The sequence below is a fragment of the Diabrotica undecimpunctata genome, chromosome 2 (assembly GCF_040954645.1).
Source record: "Diabrotica undecimpunctata isolate CICGRU chromosome 2, icDiaUnde3, whole genome shotgun sequence".
Taxonomy (NCBI): domain Eukaryota; kingdom Metazoa; phylum Arthropoda; class Insecta; order Coleoptera; family Chrysomelidae; genus Diabrotica; species Diabrotica undecimpunctata.
Genome location: NC_092804.1, coordinates 177,705,130 through 177,722,797, shown reverse-complemented (window position 1 = coordinate 177,722,797; position 17,668 = coordinate 177,705,130). Strand labels below are relative to the sequence as shown.

At 32.6% G+C, this 17,668-nt stretch overlaps 1 protein-coding gene across 1 annotated transcript in view; it reads left to right on the top strand.

Annotated features, from left to right (window-relative positions):
* Nucleotides 1-17,668, top strand: part of Dark (Death-associated APAF1-related killer) — an 86,197-nt gene that overhangs the window by 29,043 nt on the left and 39,486 nt on the right. The window contains 6 exon segments of the mRNA XM_072524113.1: nucleotides 4,519-4,759; nucleotides 9,620-9,846; nucleotides 10,061-10,408; nucleotides 10,478-10,632; nucleotides 10,635-10,872; nucleotides 14,288-14,616. Coding sequence (XP_072380214.1) covers nucleotides 4,519-4,759; nucleotides 9,620-9,846; nucleotides 10,061-10,408; nucleotides 10,478-10,632; nucleotides 10,635-10,872; nucleotides 14,288-14,616 — 1,538 coding nt within the window.

The window sequence follows — 17,668 nt, the reverse complement described above, 5'->3', positions numbered from 1 at the left end:
CTACATTAAAAAGGGTTTTAAAAAATTCACATTTTTTTTAATTTTTAAAAATTACAAAAGAGAAAAAGAGTTTTTAAAACCGTCTAAGGTATGTTAAATAGATGAATAAAAATATTAGTATAAAACTTACAGCTACTTGTTACAAATCCAAATCAGATTCAGAAGATGAACTTTCAGAACCAAGATTTATAATAACTGGCTCGATCATTTTATCAGTAATATTGTCCAGCTTCCACATTTTTTCCTCTTCTTTAATAGTGTGATTTACTGCCTTTTCCCAGTTTTCAGGTTTTACATTATTTACAGCCTCCAAAAACAACTGTTTAACATCATGAATTTTAAAAGTGGTATTTTTTCTTGAAACTTCACTCTTTATCTGTGCCCATACCAGTTCAATCGGGTTTAATTCACAATGATATGGTGGGGATCTAAGTACTGTCATTCCACGATTTTTGGCAATTTCATCAATTTCGTATTTTTTAAATTTTTCTTTATGAAGGGCACACAACGAATAAAGTTCCTTTCTTATAGATCCGGGATGGTACGTAATATTTTTTGAACTCCAATTCTGCAAGTCTTTTTTTAACCACTTGGTTGTGGGCAGTCCTTCTATAAGTCTGGAGTGATAACTTGCATTATCCATTACTATTATACAGTTCTTAGGAAGAAGATCTATCATTTGTTCGAACCATTCTTGAAAGACATCAGCGTTCATGTCTTCATGGTAGTCACCGGTACGAGTTGATTCAAAAGTTAATAAACCACCTTCAACAAAACCGTCTGAACTGCCAATGTGTACTATTATCAGCCTGCGTCCCTTTCCTGATGGTGGGTTTAAACCAGTAGATAAGTTATTTAAAAAAGCGTGCCTTTGACTTGTAACAGTTTCATCCTGCCAAAATTTATTTGGTGTATGACCCTCGTTAATCCATGTTTCATCAAGATAAAATATTTTTCTTTTTTGGTTTCTCATTTCCTTTATGGTTCTTAGAAAATGTCTTCTCCATATGACAATATCGCTTCTTTCTAATAAAATAGACTTTCTGGGATTCTTTTTCCAGCGAAAGCCTATTTCTTTTAAAAGTTTCCATAACGTACTTCGACTCATTTCTGGGTAATCCTTATCATCTCGAACTGAGACAAGAACTTTATCCAATGTTGGAAATTCTTGTCTAAAGAAGAATTGATGCACTTTCCGTCGAAGTCCTTCTTTAAAATGATATTCTATTTGAAATTTTGGTTTCCCTGGAGCATTATGTGGCATTTAAAAACTACCACATTTCTCTTCTTTAATAACTCTGTAAATCGTAGATTTCCCAACACCAAGTGTACTGCTAACTAACTCAACGGTCTCATCAACACTTTCACATAAACGTTTGTCTGTAAATGATTTAAAACAATTAAATATTAATGTTTTTTCATTAACTGTTAAAGGACCAATTTTTCGGCGTTTACACGGCACTTCCAAATTTTCCATAACACTAGTATATACAATAAACTGCACCTTGCAACTGAAGTACCTACTTTTAGTGAACTGTTAAGAATTTTGAATACGCCACTTGGACCTTCCTACAAAATGGAAAAACCCACTATCACATTTTCTGTGGAATAAGTTTAGAAGGTAATTATCTAGTCAATTACTGTCGTAGATTCCTGGAATTAAAGAATTAAATGTTTGATTGTTGAAACCCTTACTTCGTGGAATGCACTCATTTCAGATAAAATAAAACGTTTTATTTTATCTAAAGAATTAAACTTTATTTTGCAAATAGGTAGGTACTTATTAAACTTTTATTGGTTATATATAACCAATAAAATAAACATCTTACATTTCTTGCAAATTCATTAGTACCTGTTAACCTCCATCACTCCGACACTGGCAACCTTATTTAGGGATTAGTAACCCTCACAACTATTGTATTCTATTCTGCTCCAACCTTTATACCTGGTGGTCAGTCAATTTAAAATTGTTTTACTATATACTTCTGTAAACTTGTTGACAAATATCTGTTTTTCATTGAGTCACCCGTATCAACAGTTTAGGGATTTGCATACATAATTTATTGTTTTATTACTCTCTCATACATAAAAATACACTATAGTAGAGGAAGAAATTAATTTGTTAATGGCAAGCGTGAGGAGTGGGGAAACATTTAAATTATCACTAAAATGTTAGTTTAACCAAGTAATGTTTTCAATCTATTGTGCAAAATTTAAAATGCGCTTCCTATAATCAACTTGCTATTTTTCATCCATTAACCATAAGTATACTTTTAACTATAAGATCGATTCCAAGTATGTCAGTTTTTAAAGACATATCTTTTGAAAAACTCGTTGTTTTTACCAGGTTATATTTCCCAGAATTTTTAAAATAATCTTTTTTGAGAACGATTTCCGGAGTGCGAATCCAAACTTTTTTTTCAGTTAAAAATGTTTAAACCTTCTTTGTCAACCATTTTCCATCCACTCCTGAATGTAGGTCTCTCCCAATTGCTTCCATCTTTCTCTATCTTGTGCCAATCTAATCCACTGTTTGCCTGCCACTGTTCTTATGTCATCTACCCATCTTTTTTGAGGTCTTCCCGTGCTTCTTGTTGTCGTCCTTGGTCTCCATTCTAGAATTCTCCGTGTCCACCTGTTGTCATTATATCGGGCTACGTGACCTGCCCAGCGCCATTTCATTTTTGCAATTTCTTCCACAATATCCCTAATCTTCGTTCTACGTCTTATCTCGGTGTTTCTAATCTTGTCTCTTAGTGATATTCCAAGCATGATTCGTTCCATTGCTCTTTGCGTTGTTTCTAATTTTTTAGCAGATTTTTTGGTAAGGGCTACTGTCTCCAAGCCGTAAGTACAAACTGGTAGTATGCATGTGTTATACACCTTTTTCTTTAAGTTTACAGGAATGGAGGTGTTTTTCAAGATATATGCTAATTTGCCGAAAGCGCCCCATGCCAGTTGTGTTCTTTTAATTTCAGCATCTTGATTTGGTTTTCCTAGTTTGATAACATGACCTAGATATACATAATGTTCAACATTTTCTATGGTATGATTTTGTATTGTTATATTTGTCTGGTCTCGGCTCAGTATTTTTGTTTTGCTGTAGTTCATTTTTAAGCCTACCGCTCCTGAAACTGCATTTAATTGTTGTAACATATCATTTAGTTCTTGGATATTATCGGCTATTAAAACTATGTCATCTGCAAATCGCAAGTGGTTTAAGTATGATCCGTCGACGTTGATACCCTTATTGTTCCATTCTAGTTTCTTAAAAATGTCTTCTAGAGCAAGGGTAAATAGTTTGGGAGAGATGGTGTCTCCTTGTCTTACTCCCCGTTGTAGTCTTATGGGATTAGTTTTTGTGCTTTCGTCCAGCTTTATCTGCATGGTGGCATTTTCATATATGTTTTTAATTATGTTAGTATATCTTAAATCTATACGTGCATTTTCTAGAGATTCAAGCACTGCCCATAATTCGATGGAATCGAATGCTTTATGGAAATCGACGAACGCCATATGAATTGGAACATTATACTCGGTGCATTTTTCTATCAGTGTTCTTACGGTGTGCAAGTGGTCTATGGTACTAAAAGGTTTTCTGAATCCAGCCTGCTCGATAGGTTGATAGAAATCGAGCTTATATGTTAGGCGGTTGGTTATGATTTTAGTTAGTAATTTATACAGATGTGAGAGCAAGGATATTGGTCGGTAATTCTCGATGTTTGCTTTGTCTCCTTTCTTGAATAGTAAAATGACTTCGGAGTTGTACCATTCTTGAGGAATCTTTCCTTCATCAATTACTTTCTTAAATAAAATATTTAATACCTGTTCTATTTTTCTTCCACCGATTTTCAACATTTCGACTGTAATTTTATCCTCTCCCGGACATTTATTCGTTTTTAGTTGATTTAGGGCCATTCTTATTTCATAGTCGGTTATGTCCGGTATTTCTTCTGAGCCGGTGTTAATTATTGTTCGTTCAGTACGTCGTTGTTGTGGTTGTGTATTTGCCGAGTATAATTTAGTGTAGAATTTTTCAATAGCCTCGCTTATTTCCTTTCTGTCTCGGACGGTGACGTTTTTCTCATTTATTATTTCTATGATTTTTCTTGTGCCGTTTGAGTTTTTTGCTTTGAGTACTTTCATATTGCAGTTATCTTGTATTATATTTTTTATTAGATTGTTAGTATAATTTCTATGATCGTTCCTAATTTCTTTCTTCACGTTTTTGTTTAAACTTTTGAAGCTGTCCGAAGTTCGATCTGTTTTGTTTCGTCTTTCTTTTAGTAATTTAATTGTATTAGGTTTAAACCTAATGTTGATAAAATGAAACATGCAGGAACTGCAATTGGATAATACCAGGCAGATTTCAACAGTCAGCCGATCTTTAAAAATATGTGTAAAGATCTTCTCGTAGTAGCAATGTCTTCCATTACATTTTCGATCAGTTACCGTTTATGGTATTCTATACATTAATAACGTTGGTAATAGTGTATTTATTGATAAATTTATTTGTAGATTGTATACAGCAGCAAGTTCCGTCGTAGAAACGAAAACCTTTCACTGCCTCGATGATGTAGACGCCTTAAAAGACTTACTAATAAAATTATTTTTGGAAAATAGACTGAAAAACTCACTAATCATTTTAGACGATGCATGTAAAACGGAAGTATTAACATATTTCGACATTAAAACTAAGACTGTAATTACCACTCAGAATAAGAGCATATTAGTAGGAGACAATGTGAAATTTGTAGAGGTGAGTGATATTTAAAAGTTGACAGTTAAGGATATATATTTTATGCATTTGTACTATAGTTTAAGTAATCAATTATATTGTATCGATAAAGAATCCATTTATGAGCAAACTTTAACCCTACATCTCAAAAATTACTTATTTTTGTTCCTGTCATGGTATTATCATAGAAAAACCGAACACATAGAAGCGACACGACGGTCCAAAAGCGTGTACCATTTTTGTATACGCATGCCCGATTCTGGTTGTGTAACTGTCAAAAACACGTGCTTATTCTTTAATTCTGGTTGTGTTCGATAGTCCGTAGGCGTCTATGGTAAATACTCGACACAACAAGTGCATTTGACCATTTATATAATTTATTTATAGTTAAAAGGTTATAGTTATAGTTTATAGTTATAGTTAAATATATAAGTTTATAGTTTATAGTTAAAAGTTTAATTTATATTTAAAATGTCTGGATATATTTGTGCGATTCGCGGATGTTCATCTGTGACAGGAAAAGGAATAAGTTTATTTAGATTTCCTAAGAATAATAACGGGTAATTACTATTGCTTTGTAATTATTATTAGTTATTACATAATAGTATTGGTTTGACTTTCGAACAGTAAGCCGACGCCGACGTGTCTGTCCGAGCTATAAAAAATAAACTTTGGTCTGCCAAGGGATAGTTCAAAATGAAAACATTAAATTTGGTGTCAGTGCTATTTCTTTTATTGAAAGACGCAAGTCTCCGAAGGCTCAGGTCAAAAAATCAACAGATGGTGGCCCGGCGTCAGTGCGCTCGAAGACAACAATACGAATATAGTATTTTTAGGAAATAAAATATATAGAGGGTTTTATACACGAGAATATTTTATTTAAGAGCGTAGGCGCAAAATTTCGGGCAAATGTTTTTTAAATGTATTCATTTTTTTCGAATCCTGAAAAAATTAATAAGTAGTTTTGAAAAATTTAAACGCAGAATGAAAGACCACATTATTACTGAGGGCCAAAAGTCCCCGAAAACTTCTATAATGTTTATTTTAATAAGTTACAGGGGTGAAAAAAAAAGAGAAAATTTAGTGTGATTTTCATTCTGTGTGTTTAAATTTTTCAAAAATATTTGTTAGTTTTCTCAGGATTCCAAAAAAATGTTAAAAAGCATTGGCCCGAAATTTTGCGCCTACGCTCTTAAACGAAACAAAGACATTACTAAAATGCTCAAACTAAAAATTGTTGGAAACATAATTAGACCGATAATTGGGAAAATCTTAAAATTACAATAGAACAAGACTTCAAAATTGCAAAAACATGGTTGCAAATAAACAAACTTACATTAAATTATGAAAAAAACTAAATAGGTACTCATCTACTTTTTGCTATATACAAAAGTTGTCTGCCAATTTTTAATTCGTTAAATATAAATAAAAAAGATCAAATATATGGATCGAAGTACATAAAATATTTAGGAGTTTTAAATGGGAATTACAAATAAAAAATATTAAAACTTTATTTGTTGCATATCTCAATATTTAGTGACATTTTTGTGACTTATTCAGGAGAAAACTGTAAATTTATTAAGATTAGATATTGACAAAAGGTAAATATTTCATTACTTACAATATACTTAGAATATACTAATACTCTTATAGTTGTAAGTAATAAAGTATTATTTATAAATACAGAAAAAGTTCTTTGTTTAAAATTTGTTCTGTTAAAAATTTGTAGTGCCAAAGTGTGGATAGAAGCTTGCAGACGAGAAGATTTGTTATTTAAAATGGATTCACTTTATAATAATTATAGGATTTGTGAACTGCATTTTGAAGATAATGTTATTGTAAAAGGAAATAAAAGAAAAACATTGGCGCATGACGCAGTACCTTCAATGATCTATGTTATTTATATTTAACGAATTAAAAATTGGCAGACAACTTTTGTATATAGCAAAAAGTAGATGAGTACCTATTTAGTTTTTCATAATTTAATGTAAGTTTGTTTATTTGCAACCATGTTTTTGCAATTTTGAAGTCTTGTTCTGTTGTAATTTTAAGATTTTTAGTAATTTCTTTGTTTCGCTTAAGAGCGTAGGCGCAAAATTTCGGGTCAATGCTTTTTAAATACAATCATTTTTTTCGGATCCTGAGAAAACTAACAAATATTTTTGAAAAATTTAAACACAGAATGAAAGATTACATTATTACCGAGGGCCGAAAGTCCCTTAGAATAAACAAAAAGTTTTTTTGAATGAGATATTTGAAATTAAAAATCACACTAAATTTTCTCTTTTTTTTTTCACCCCTGTAACTTATTAAAATAAACATTATAGGTGTTTTCAGGGACTTTCGGCCCTCAGTAATAATGTAGTCTTTCATTCTGCGTTTAAATTTTTCAAAAATACTTATTAGTTTTTTCAGTATTCGAAAAAAATGAATGCATTTAAAAAACATTGGCCCGAAATTTTGCGCTTACGCTCTTAAGAATTTATATTGTGTGATATGCCCACTGACTATTAATTTTCTGGTCTGTGTTCGGTTGTTCTCTGGTATTATAGCATCGTCGTGGATTCTCGGGAATATCCGCGAACGTAGAGCGATGCGTTCAATGTTGCCAATTCTGCTGCTACAATTTCTAAAGTGTTTTACGGTTCACAGGCCTACAGAAAAAAAAAATTGTTTTGGTGCCGTGAATCTTAAGATGATTTTTATTATATTAGGGGCGATAAATCGAAATATGGATTCCGTTTTTTTTGTATCAGCTCTAGTTTTATGGATATGGCACATTCCGAAATTAGTAGTTTTAATATTTGAGATATTATTTTATTATTTGAGATGCTATTCAAAGGAATATACACTGTTAATTAAATTACTTCCTCAGCATATTTGTTGTTCTCACTGTATTATGCCTTATTTATGCAAGAAATAATACTTTCATGTCGTTACATTACTATTTTATAAGGAAATGCTTGGAAAGTATTTTTAAACTTTTAAAATGACACATTTACCACGTGTAAACTCATTCAGCCTCCACCACTAAACTACTAGGTGCTTCAAAATCATTATTAGTGCTGCTATCTGTCGATGACTAAGCCAGTTACTAAAATTATTTCAATAAGTATCCGCCAGATGGCATACTCGTTATGTTTACTGCTGATATTGTTGCCTTTGTTGTAGTAAGTTCTGTTTAGATATTCATAACAAATGTACATAACCTCCAAATTTTGTGAGTTGTTCAAAGTGTTGTATCAAATCTTTTCCTAGTTTATATTGGTTTGACATTCAAAAAGTCGCAGAAGCAAGAATAAATGATAAAAATTTACTGAAACAAGGCACACAAATTATTTTTTATAGAACAAGGGAAAAGGAACTGCTACCGTTCATTAACCAAGAAGAAAACCTTACTTTTTGTTTGGACGTTAAGGGGCTCTTGGAGAACAAGGGGACATCTACACTAAGATGCAAATGAATGGCGTTTGTTTATTGATAGCTCCAAGCGCAGTTTGAAATGTGTTCTGCTTCACAATTGAAACAAGTTTGGCTCAATACCAATTGCTCATTTAACCGTGATGAAACAAGAATATGCTACAATAGCTTTAGTTTTACAGAAGATAAAATACCAGGAACATCGCTGGTAAACTGGTAAACTTTCTTCTTGGGATAGTAGGGACCGAAAAAACCACTGGATTAAAAAAGAGTGGCCTAAAAGAAAAAACTTGGTAATTGGACAAAAGAATTACTGGATCTGGACATTATTGCCCAGTCTTTAGTCGAACCAGAGAAAATAATCTTAACACCCCTCCATATAAAGCTATAAAAATAAAGAGCCTGAATAGAATCGAGGCATTTGAAATGTGGGTGTACCGTAGAATTTTAAAAATTCCTTGGACAGCACGAAAAACAAATGAAGAAGTACTAGCGAGACTCAATTTAGAAAAAGAACTATTGAGAACAGTCAAAAGAAGAAAAACCAGTTATTTAGGGCATTTGTTGCGCAACGAGAAATACTACATCCCTCAGTTGATAATAAAAGGCAAAATAGAAGGAAAGCGAGGAATTGGAAGAAAAAAATTGTCCTGGTTACGTAATATCAGAAACTGGACAGGACTTGGATTTGAGGAACTCTTAAGAACAGCTGAAGATAGACAAACGTTTGCCACCATAACCGCTAACCTCCATTGATGGAGACGGCACTTGAAGAAGAAGAATATAAAGCTAGGCCTAATGAAGCAATTCGGCACTTGATTCTAATGGACCATGCTTCGCCTACGTTGGAAGGAAGCTGCCCCAGATAAGTACGGAAAGACTTAAAGCTTGAATCTTTGATGGACCACAAATCAGACCTTTTAGCGTCCTAAAATTGACATTTTCGCCAAAATTTAGATTGTTCGTATGATTTTTAGAGGTTCATTGACATTTTCGTCTCTGACGACTGGAGTAAAACTAATATTGTAAGATAGATTTTCGAGTAGAATAACTGAATAACAATTTCCAGATTAACTACTGTTGATTTTTGGGTAATGAAGTCGTATACTGGTCCATTTTGCTTCGCTGGTTTTTCAAATGTGATGCTGGTGATACTTCGATCTAAAAATGATTTCGTGAAGGTCGTTCAAAATCTGCTGTTGTTCAAGAAAATATTGATTCGGTGTCTAAACTAATATTGTAAGATTGTTATGTGACTTTCTAATATTATATGAATGCTATTTTTGATCTTAAATATTGTTTTACGATTATTTTTGTGATTTTTGGGTAGAACAACTGAATAACAATGCCCTGACTAACTAATGTTGATGAATTATCCGCCATTGAGCCATTGTCCATGAAAAATATTAACTTTTAAATCTTACATTCTCGCAAAACACAATATAACTTTAATATTTGCAGATCAAAACAGGTTTTTCCTCTAAGGAATCTTTGGAACTGTTCAAAAAGGCATTGGATGTGAGACACGATCTACCGGTAGCCGCTGAAGAAATTCACCAAATTTGTCGAGGTCATCCAATGCGCATATCGCTCATAGGATCCTACCTCAACGAAAATGCCGAAGAAGCCCTGCACGGGGACCATATTTGGCAGGACATCAAAGATCAATTCCTTAACGGACAATATCGGTAAGTGAGTAAGAACAAAAAACAAGTAAATAGAACAATAAAAATAAATATTGTATTGTATGTGGTGTTACTATGACTTTACTTAGTATATTTCAATTCATTGTGACAAAAACTCACTTTTTATTGCTGTCAAAAAAGCTTCTGACAATGTACGATCAACTAAACTCAATAGAAAGAATAAACATTAAGTAAAAGGCTTTCACGTTTGTTTTAGACTGAATGAATATACAAACCCTAACCCTAAAGACTTCTATGAAATCATCGATAAATACATCAAAACACTACTAACAGACGATCTCAAAGAACTCTACAAAGACCTCGCAATATTCGAACAAGACGTAAATATTCCTCCCGAAGTACTACAAATCCTTTGGAACAAAACGTCGAACGAAGTTCGTAATATTATGAGCACTTTGGCCGGGAAATCGCTAGTCGTTAGGTTTTTCCACACTGATCTAAACAGTTACATTTATGGAATCCATGATATTTATTTAAGCTACCTAAAGGAAGTTACTAAGAAAAACGAAAAACGGAAGATTTTACATAGGAAATTATTAACAGGGTAAGTAAGATTGTTTTTTGTACACAAAAGTGCAATTTCAGAGATATACTTTGTTTTTTCCATTGATAGGTACGACAAAATTACAAATTCTGATTACACAAAGCTACCCGACGACAACTACACCCTCCAGTTCATCGGATACCACATGTTCCACGGCGAAGAATTCGAGAAATTCAAAGAATTCCTTAATTTGAACTTTCTGGAACTTAAAATCAAAGCAGTAGCACTGAAGACGTCTTGAGAGATATGGACAAGTACAGACATTACATAACGAGAAAAGAAAATCATTTGGAAGAGAAACTTAGACAGTACAAGGATTTCATCAAACGGTGCGGTGGACATTTGTACAGCTACATGCAGACGAACATCGTTCAGTATGCTTTGAAGGAAAACAAGGACAGCTATGTCTTTAAGGATGCCATGAACATAGCCAAAACGTCTCCACATCTTTATTTTCAACTTCAGTGAGTACATTATTTCACTTATTATTACTTTTAAACTTATAAATATATCATATTGCGCTTATCACTACACTTATTACCATGATTTGACTTATTACTATATTAAAGCGCTTACACTACTATTTTAATTGCACCCTTATTACTTCTACACTTATCACTGTATCATATTTTAGATTTATCACTACATTATATTACACTTATTATTACATTTACACTATCAGTATATCATGTTGCGCTACATTATAGTACACTTATCATCAGGTTTTCACTTATTAATATGACGTATATTACTATTTTAATTACACTTATTATTACTTGTCCACATATCAGCATATAATATTATGCTTATCACTACATTGTATTACCCATTTTTATCACTTTACACTTATTGCCATATTAAAGTGCGTATATCAATATTTTAATTGCACTTATTATTACTTGTACATTTATCAGTACATCATATTGCGCTTATTACTTTGTGTTATATTTATTGGTGTGTTTTTTTAAGCATCAAATGAACGATTTTTTCAAAATTTAACATTTTTGTGGTTAATTACCAATTCTTGAAAATGGGCTGCCAAAAGATGAAACATTGTGATATTTAAAATGCCGAATAGTGTACTTCCAAAAAAAATATATTTTTATATTATATTGCACTTATCACCATATTATTTAGCGTTTATTATCACTTTTGCCATACGTATTCAGTATTTACAAACATGGTAATATCTATATATATATATATATATATATATATATATATATATATATATATATATATATATATATATATAAAAGAAAATCGTGTTAGTTACACAGATTACACAGAAGAACGGCAGAACAGATTTGGCTGAAAATTGGTAGGAAGGTAGCTTAGAGCCAGGAGACGGACATAGGATACTTTTTATCCCGTTCGACAGCGTTCCCGTGTGAATTTCACGCTATCAAGTTGGTCGTTATGTAAACTGTAATGAAGCGATTTGGCGTATATTCGCATTTCCAACTCACGAACGTCATCCTACTGTTATACATTTGGCGGTGCATCTGGAGAATGGTCAACGAGTATATTTCACGGCTTCGAATACTACGCAACGTGCTGAAACACCTCCAGCAACTACATTGACCATTTTTTTTTGCAATCTGCCAAAGCGATCAGTTTGCACGAACTTTGCTTTACTCGGAGATGCCACGTTATTATACTTGGAATGCTTCATCCAAGAATTTTCAAAGATGGAAGCAAGGTGATGCGGTTCCTGGGTATCCAGATGTGCGTTCTACTGATGGTCTTGGTCGTATGTATACAGTTCATACAAAGAATGATGAATGTTTCTATTTGCGGTTGTTGCTAGTAAATGTGCGTGGCCCAACTTCATTTGAGACACTACGAACTGTTAATGGTGTAATATTCCCAACATATCGTGCTGCATGTGAAGAATTGAACTTATTAGAAAACGATACCCATTGGGATACGACAATCGCTGAAGCCATTATCTCTGCATCTCCAAGTCAGATACGCACATTATTCGCTATCATAATTTCGACATGTTTTCCATCAAACCCATGTAACCTGTGGCACAAATACAAGGATAGTATGTCAGAAGATATTTTACATCAAAGTCGTGTCAGTTCCAGAAATCACGATATTGAGATGAATGAGGAGATACATAATCGTGCTTTACTCTTGATCGAAGATATGTGTTACCTCATGTGCGGTAATTTATTAATCAGGTTAGGAATGCCAGTGGCAAATCGTGAAATGAATGACGCATTTATTCGAGAATTGGAACGGGAACGTGAATATGATCACCAGGAATTAGGTCTAGTAGTTCAAAGGAATGTACCCCTGTTGAATTACCAACAAAAGGAAGTTTATACTTTAATGAAGGCAATCGCTGATGAAAATGGTGGTTTATATTTCCTAAATGCCCCTGGTGGAACTGGCAAGACATTCCTTATGTCATTAGTTTTAGCAACTGTTCGGGCGAGATCCAACATAGCGGTTACAGTTGCTTCTTCTGGAATAGCAGCCACATTGTTAGAAGGATGCCGTACGGCTCATTCAGCATTCAAATTACCATTAAATCTTCAAACTATTGAAGAACCAACGTGTAATATTGCAAAACACTCAGCAATGGCCAAAGTTTTAGCGGCATCGAAAATCATCATCTGGGACGAATGCACAATGGCGCATAAACGTGCATTAGAAGCACTTAACCGAACATTAAAAGATTTACGCAATGACTCGAGATGTTTTGGAGGAGCAATGATTTTACTGTCTGGCGATTTCCGCCAAATACTGCCAGTAATTCCAAGATCTACGGCTGCCGATGAAATAAACGCTTGCCTCAAATCGTCAAATCTATGGCGCTATGTGAAGAAACTGCAGCTGACAACAAACATGAGAGTTACATTGCTTAATGATCCATCTGCTGAAGATTTCTCGGAGCAATTGCTGACTATCGGTAATGGTCAAGTACCTGTCGATGAATCGAGCGGATTAATATCATTTCCAAATAATTTCTGTAATTTTGTCTCATCAAAAGACGAACTTATCAACAATGTATTTCCAAATATTATTTATAACTACAAAAATAATGAATGGTTGTGTGAGCGAGCAATTTTAGCCGCTAAGAATAAAGATGTAGATGACCTGAACTACATAATTCAAAATAAGATCATTGGAACAATGCATTCATTCAAATCTATTGACTGCGTCACAAATGAAGATGAAGCCACCAACTATCCAATTGAATTTTTAAACTCTTTGGACGTGCCTGGCTTACCACCGCACAATTTACGCCTAAAGGTTGGCTCCGTAGTAATCATGCTTCGAAACATAAACCAACCAAAACTGTGCAACGGTACGCGTTTGGTGGTTAGTAAATTGATGAACAATGTAATTTACGCTACGATAATGATAGGAAAATTCAAAGGTGAGGAAGTTCTCATTCCGAGGATCCCGATGATCAAAACCGATATGCCGTTTGAATTTAAAAGACTTCAATTTCCGATACGTCTTGAATTTGGCATGACCATCAACAAATCACAAGGCCAATCCTTAAAAGTTTGTGGTTTAAATCTAGAACATTCATGTTTTTCCCATGGTCAATTATACGTGGCATGTTCACGGGTCGGAAGACCATCTGCGTTGTTTGTTTTTGCGCCTGATAATAAAACAAAAAATGTCGTGTATCACAAGGTACTTAAGTGAAGAGCAACCTATGTACTAAAATACAGAAATAATAATGAATGATTAATGTAGTTATTTAATTTTTTTTTGTATTTTTTCCAATAAAAAAAAACAATCTGCTTATTTATTGCCATTAAGGCGGAACAAAGTTCGCCGGGTCAGCTAGTGTATAATAAACCATAATTGAAGTTATCTGTAATGCGAGTCAATTTTATATTTTTTGTCCAGGAAATCTTGTGAAGAACTTGATTTGATTCAAAACATTCCTATTAAAGATGACATCCACTCTGCCTGTTACGTAGATAGTCCAAATCGCATACTTATTGGAACCGTTAAGGGCAATATCAAACTTTTTTATGAACGAAGCGTCACAGAAATATCCAACTTCGTGGGCCACGCTGGCGCAATCACTAATTTGATTATTAGTCCCGATAAGAGATACTTTCTGTCCATTTCTATCGACAGTACTATTAAGCTGTGGAAGTTCGCTCCTGACAGTTCCAGGAACAGCCGAGATTTTTCGAATGGATACGAAAAGGCACTGATAGAAGCAGTCGGTGAGTACAATTTCACTTAAGACTTTTTTATATTTATCACTGGCTTTAATTCAAAATATATTGACAAATGTGTGAGGTTGTAAATGTTTAGAGTCTCACCCAGGATGAGTTTTCTCTACTTTATTTAAAAAAATTCGTACCCTACTATCTACAGTTTTGCTAAATACAAAACCACTTCAAATTCACTAAAATCCGTATACAATATCAGTATAGTCTATATATAAGAACGTAATAAAGGTATTATCTGCTAAGCAGTACACGAAACAGAATTTTTAATACTTGACTGCTATTACTTTATATACCACGTTTCCCAAAGCAATTTGTTGATTTCCTAGCAAATTTTTAACAATGATGTAAATTATGTGCGTAAGAATAGAATAAAAATGTTATTTGCTTAGAATCACACGAAACGAACACAATTTTCAATATTTGACTGCTATATACGTCATCTTCTGGTGACCCAAAGTTTCCCAAAGGAGTTGGTGTATTTTCTAGCAAATTTTTAGCAAAAATCCAAGTTGTATGTGTAAAATAAGACAAAAACATTGTGCTAAACAACTCACGAAATAAACATAATTTTCAATATTTGACTGTTATATACGTCATCTTCCGCGTTTCGCACCAAAATTTGGTATTTTCTAGCAAATTTTTAACAAAAATCACAAGTTTTATGTGTAAGACAAAGATAAAAATGTAATGTGCTAAACAACACACGAAATAAACATAATTTTCAATATTTGACTGTTATATACGTCATCTTCCGCGTTTCACACCAAAATTTGGTATTTTCTAGCAAATTTTTAACAAAAATCACAAGTTTTATGTGTAAGACAAAGATAAAAATGTAATGTGCTAAACAACACACGAAATAAACATAATTTTCAATATTTGACTGTTATATACGTCATCTTCCGCGTTTCACACAAAATTTGGTATTTTCTAGCAAATTTTTAACAAAAATCACAAGTTTTATGTGCAAGACAAAGATAAAAATGTAATGTGCTAAACAACACACGAAATAAACATAATTTTCAATATTTGACTGTTATATACGTCATCTTCCGCGTTTCACACCAAAATTTGGTATTTTCTCGCAAATTTCTAACAAAAATCCAAATTCTATGTGTAAGAATAAGGTAAAAATGTTATTTGCTAAGTATCACACGAAAAAAACAATATTTTCAATATTTGACTGCTATATAAGTTGTCATCCGTGTTCCGCAAACAAATTTGTGTATTTTCTAGCAAATTTTTAACAAAAATCCAAATCCTATGTGTAAAAATATTATAAAAATGTTATTTGCCGAGAATCATACTAAGCTAACACAATTTTCAATATGTGACTGCTATATACGTCACACTCCGCGTTTCCCAAAGAAATTGGTGTATTTTCTAACAAATTTTTAACAAAAATCCAAATTCTAGGTGTAAAAATATTATAAAAATGTTATTTGCCGAGAATCACACGAAGCTAACACAATTTTCAATATTTGACTGCTATATACGTCATCTTCCGCGTTTCACACCAAAATTTGGTATTTTCTAGCAAATTTTTAACAAAAATCACAAGTTTTATGTGCAAGACAAAGATAAAAATGTAATGTGCTAAACAACACACGAAATAAACATAATTTTCAATATTTGACTGTTATATACGTCATCTTCCGCGTTTCACACCAAAATTTGGTATTTTCTCGCAAATTTTTAACAAAAATCACAAGTTTTATGTGCAAGACAAAGATAAAAATGTAATGTGCTAAACAACACACGAAATAAACATAATTTTCAATATTTGACTGTTATATACGTCATCTTCCGCGTTTCACACCAAAATTTGGTATTTTCTAGCAAATTTTTAACAAAAATCACAAGTTTTATGTGCAAGACAAAGATAAAAATGTAATGTGCTAAACAACACACGAAATAAACATAATTTTCAATATTTGACTGTTATATACGTCATCTTCCGCGTTTCACACCAAAATTTGGTATTTTCTCGCAAATTTTTAACAAAAATCACAAGTTTTATGTGCAAGACAAAGATAAAAATGTAATGTGCTAAACAACACACGAAATAAACATAATTTTCAATATTTGACTGTTATATACGTCATCTTCCGCGTTTCACACCAAAATTTGGTATTTTCTAGCAAATTTTTAACAAAAATCACAAGTTTTATGTGCAAGACAAAGATAAAAATGTAATGTGCTAAACAACACACGAAATAAACATAATTTTCAATATTTGACTGTTATATACGTCATCTTCCGCGTTTCACACCAAAATTGGTATTTTCTCGCAAATTTCTAACAAAAATCCAAATTCTATGTGTAGGAATAAGGTAAAAATGTTATTTGCTAAGTATCACACGAAAAAAACAATATTTTCAATATTTGACTGCTATATAAGTTGTCATCCGTGTTCCGCAAACAAATTTGTGTATTTTCTAGCAAATTTTTAACAAAAATCCAAATCCTATGTGTAAAAATATTATAAAAATGTTATTTGCCGAGAATCATACTAAGCTAACACAATTTTCAATATGTGACTGCTATATACGTCACACTCCGCGTTTCCCAAAGAAATTGGTGTATTTTCTAACAAATTTTTAACAAAAATCCAAATTCTAGGTGTAAAAATATTATAAAAATGTTATTTGCCGAGAATCACACGAAGCTAAAACAATTTTCAATATTTGACTGCTATATACGTCATCTTCCGCGTTTCCCAAAGAAATTGGTGTATTTTCTAGCAAATTTTAACAAAAATCCAAGTTCTATGTATAAGAATAAGATAAAAATGTAATTAGTCAAAAAAACACACGAAATAAATATAATTTTTAATGTTTGACTGTTATATACGTCATCTTCCGTTTTACACCAAAATTTAGTATTTTCTAACAAATGTTTAACAAAAAGCCAAATTCTATTAAGAATCACACGAAGCTAACACAATTTTCAATATTTGACTGCTATATACGTCATCTTCCGCGTTTCCCAAATAAATTGGTGTATTTTCCAGCAATTTTTTAACAAAAATCCAAATTCTGTG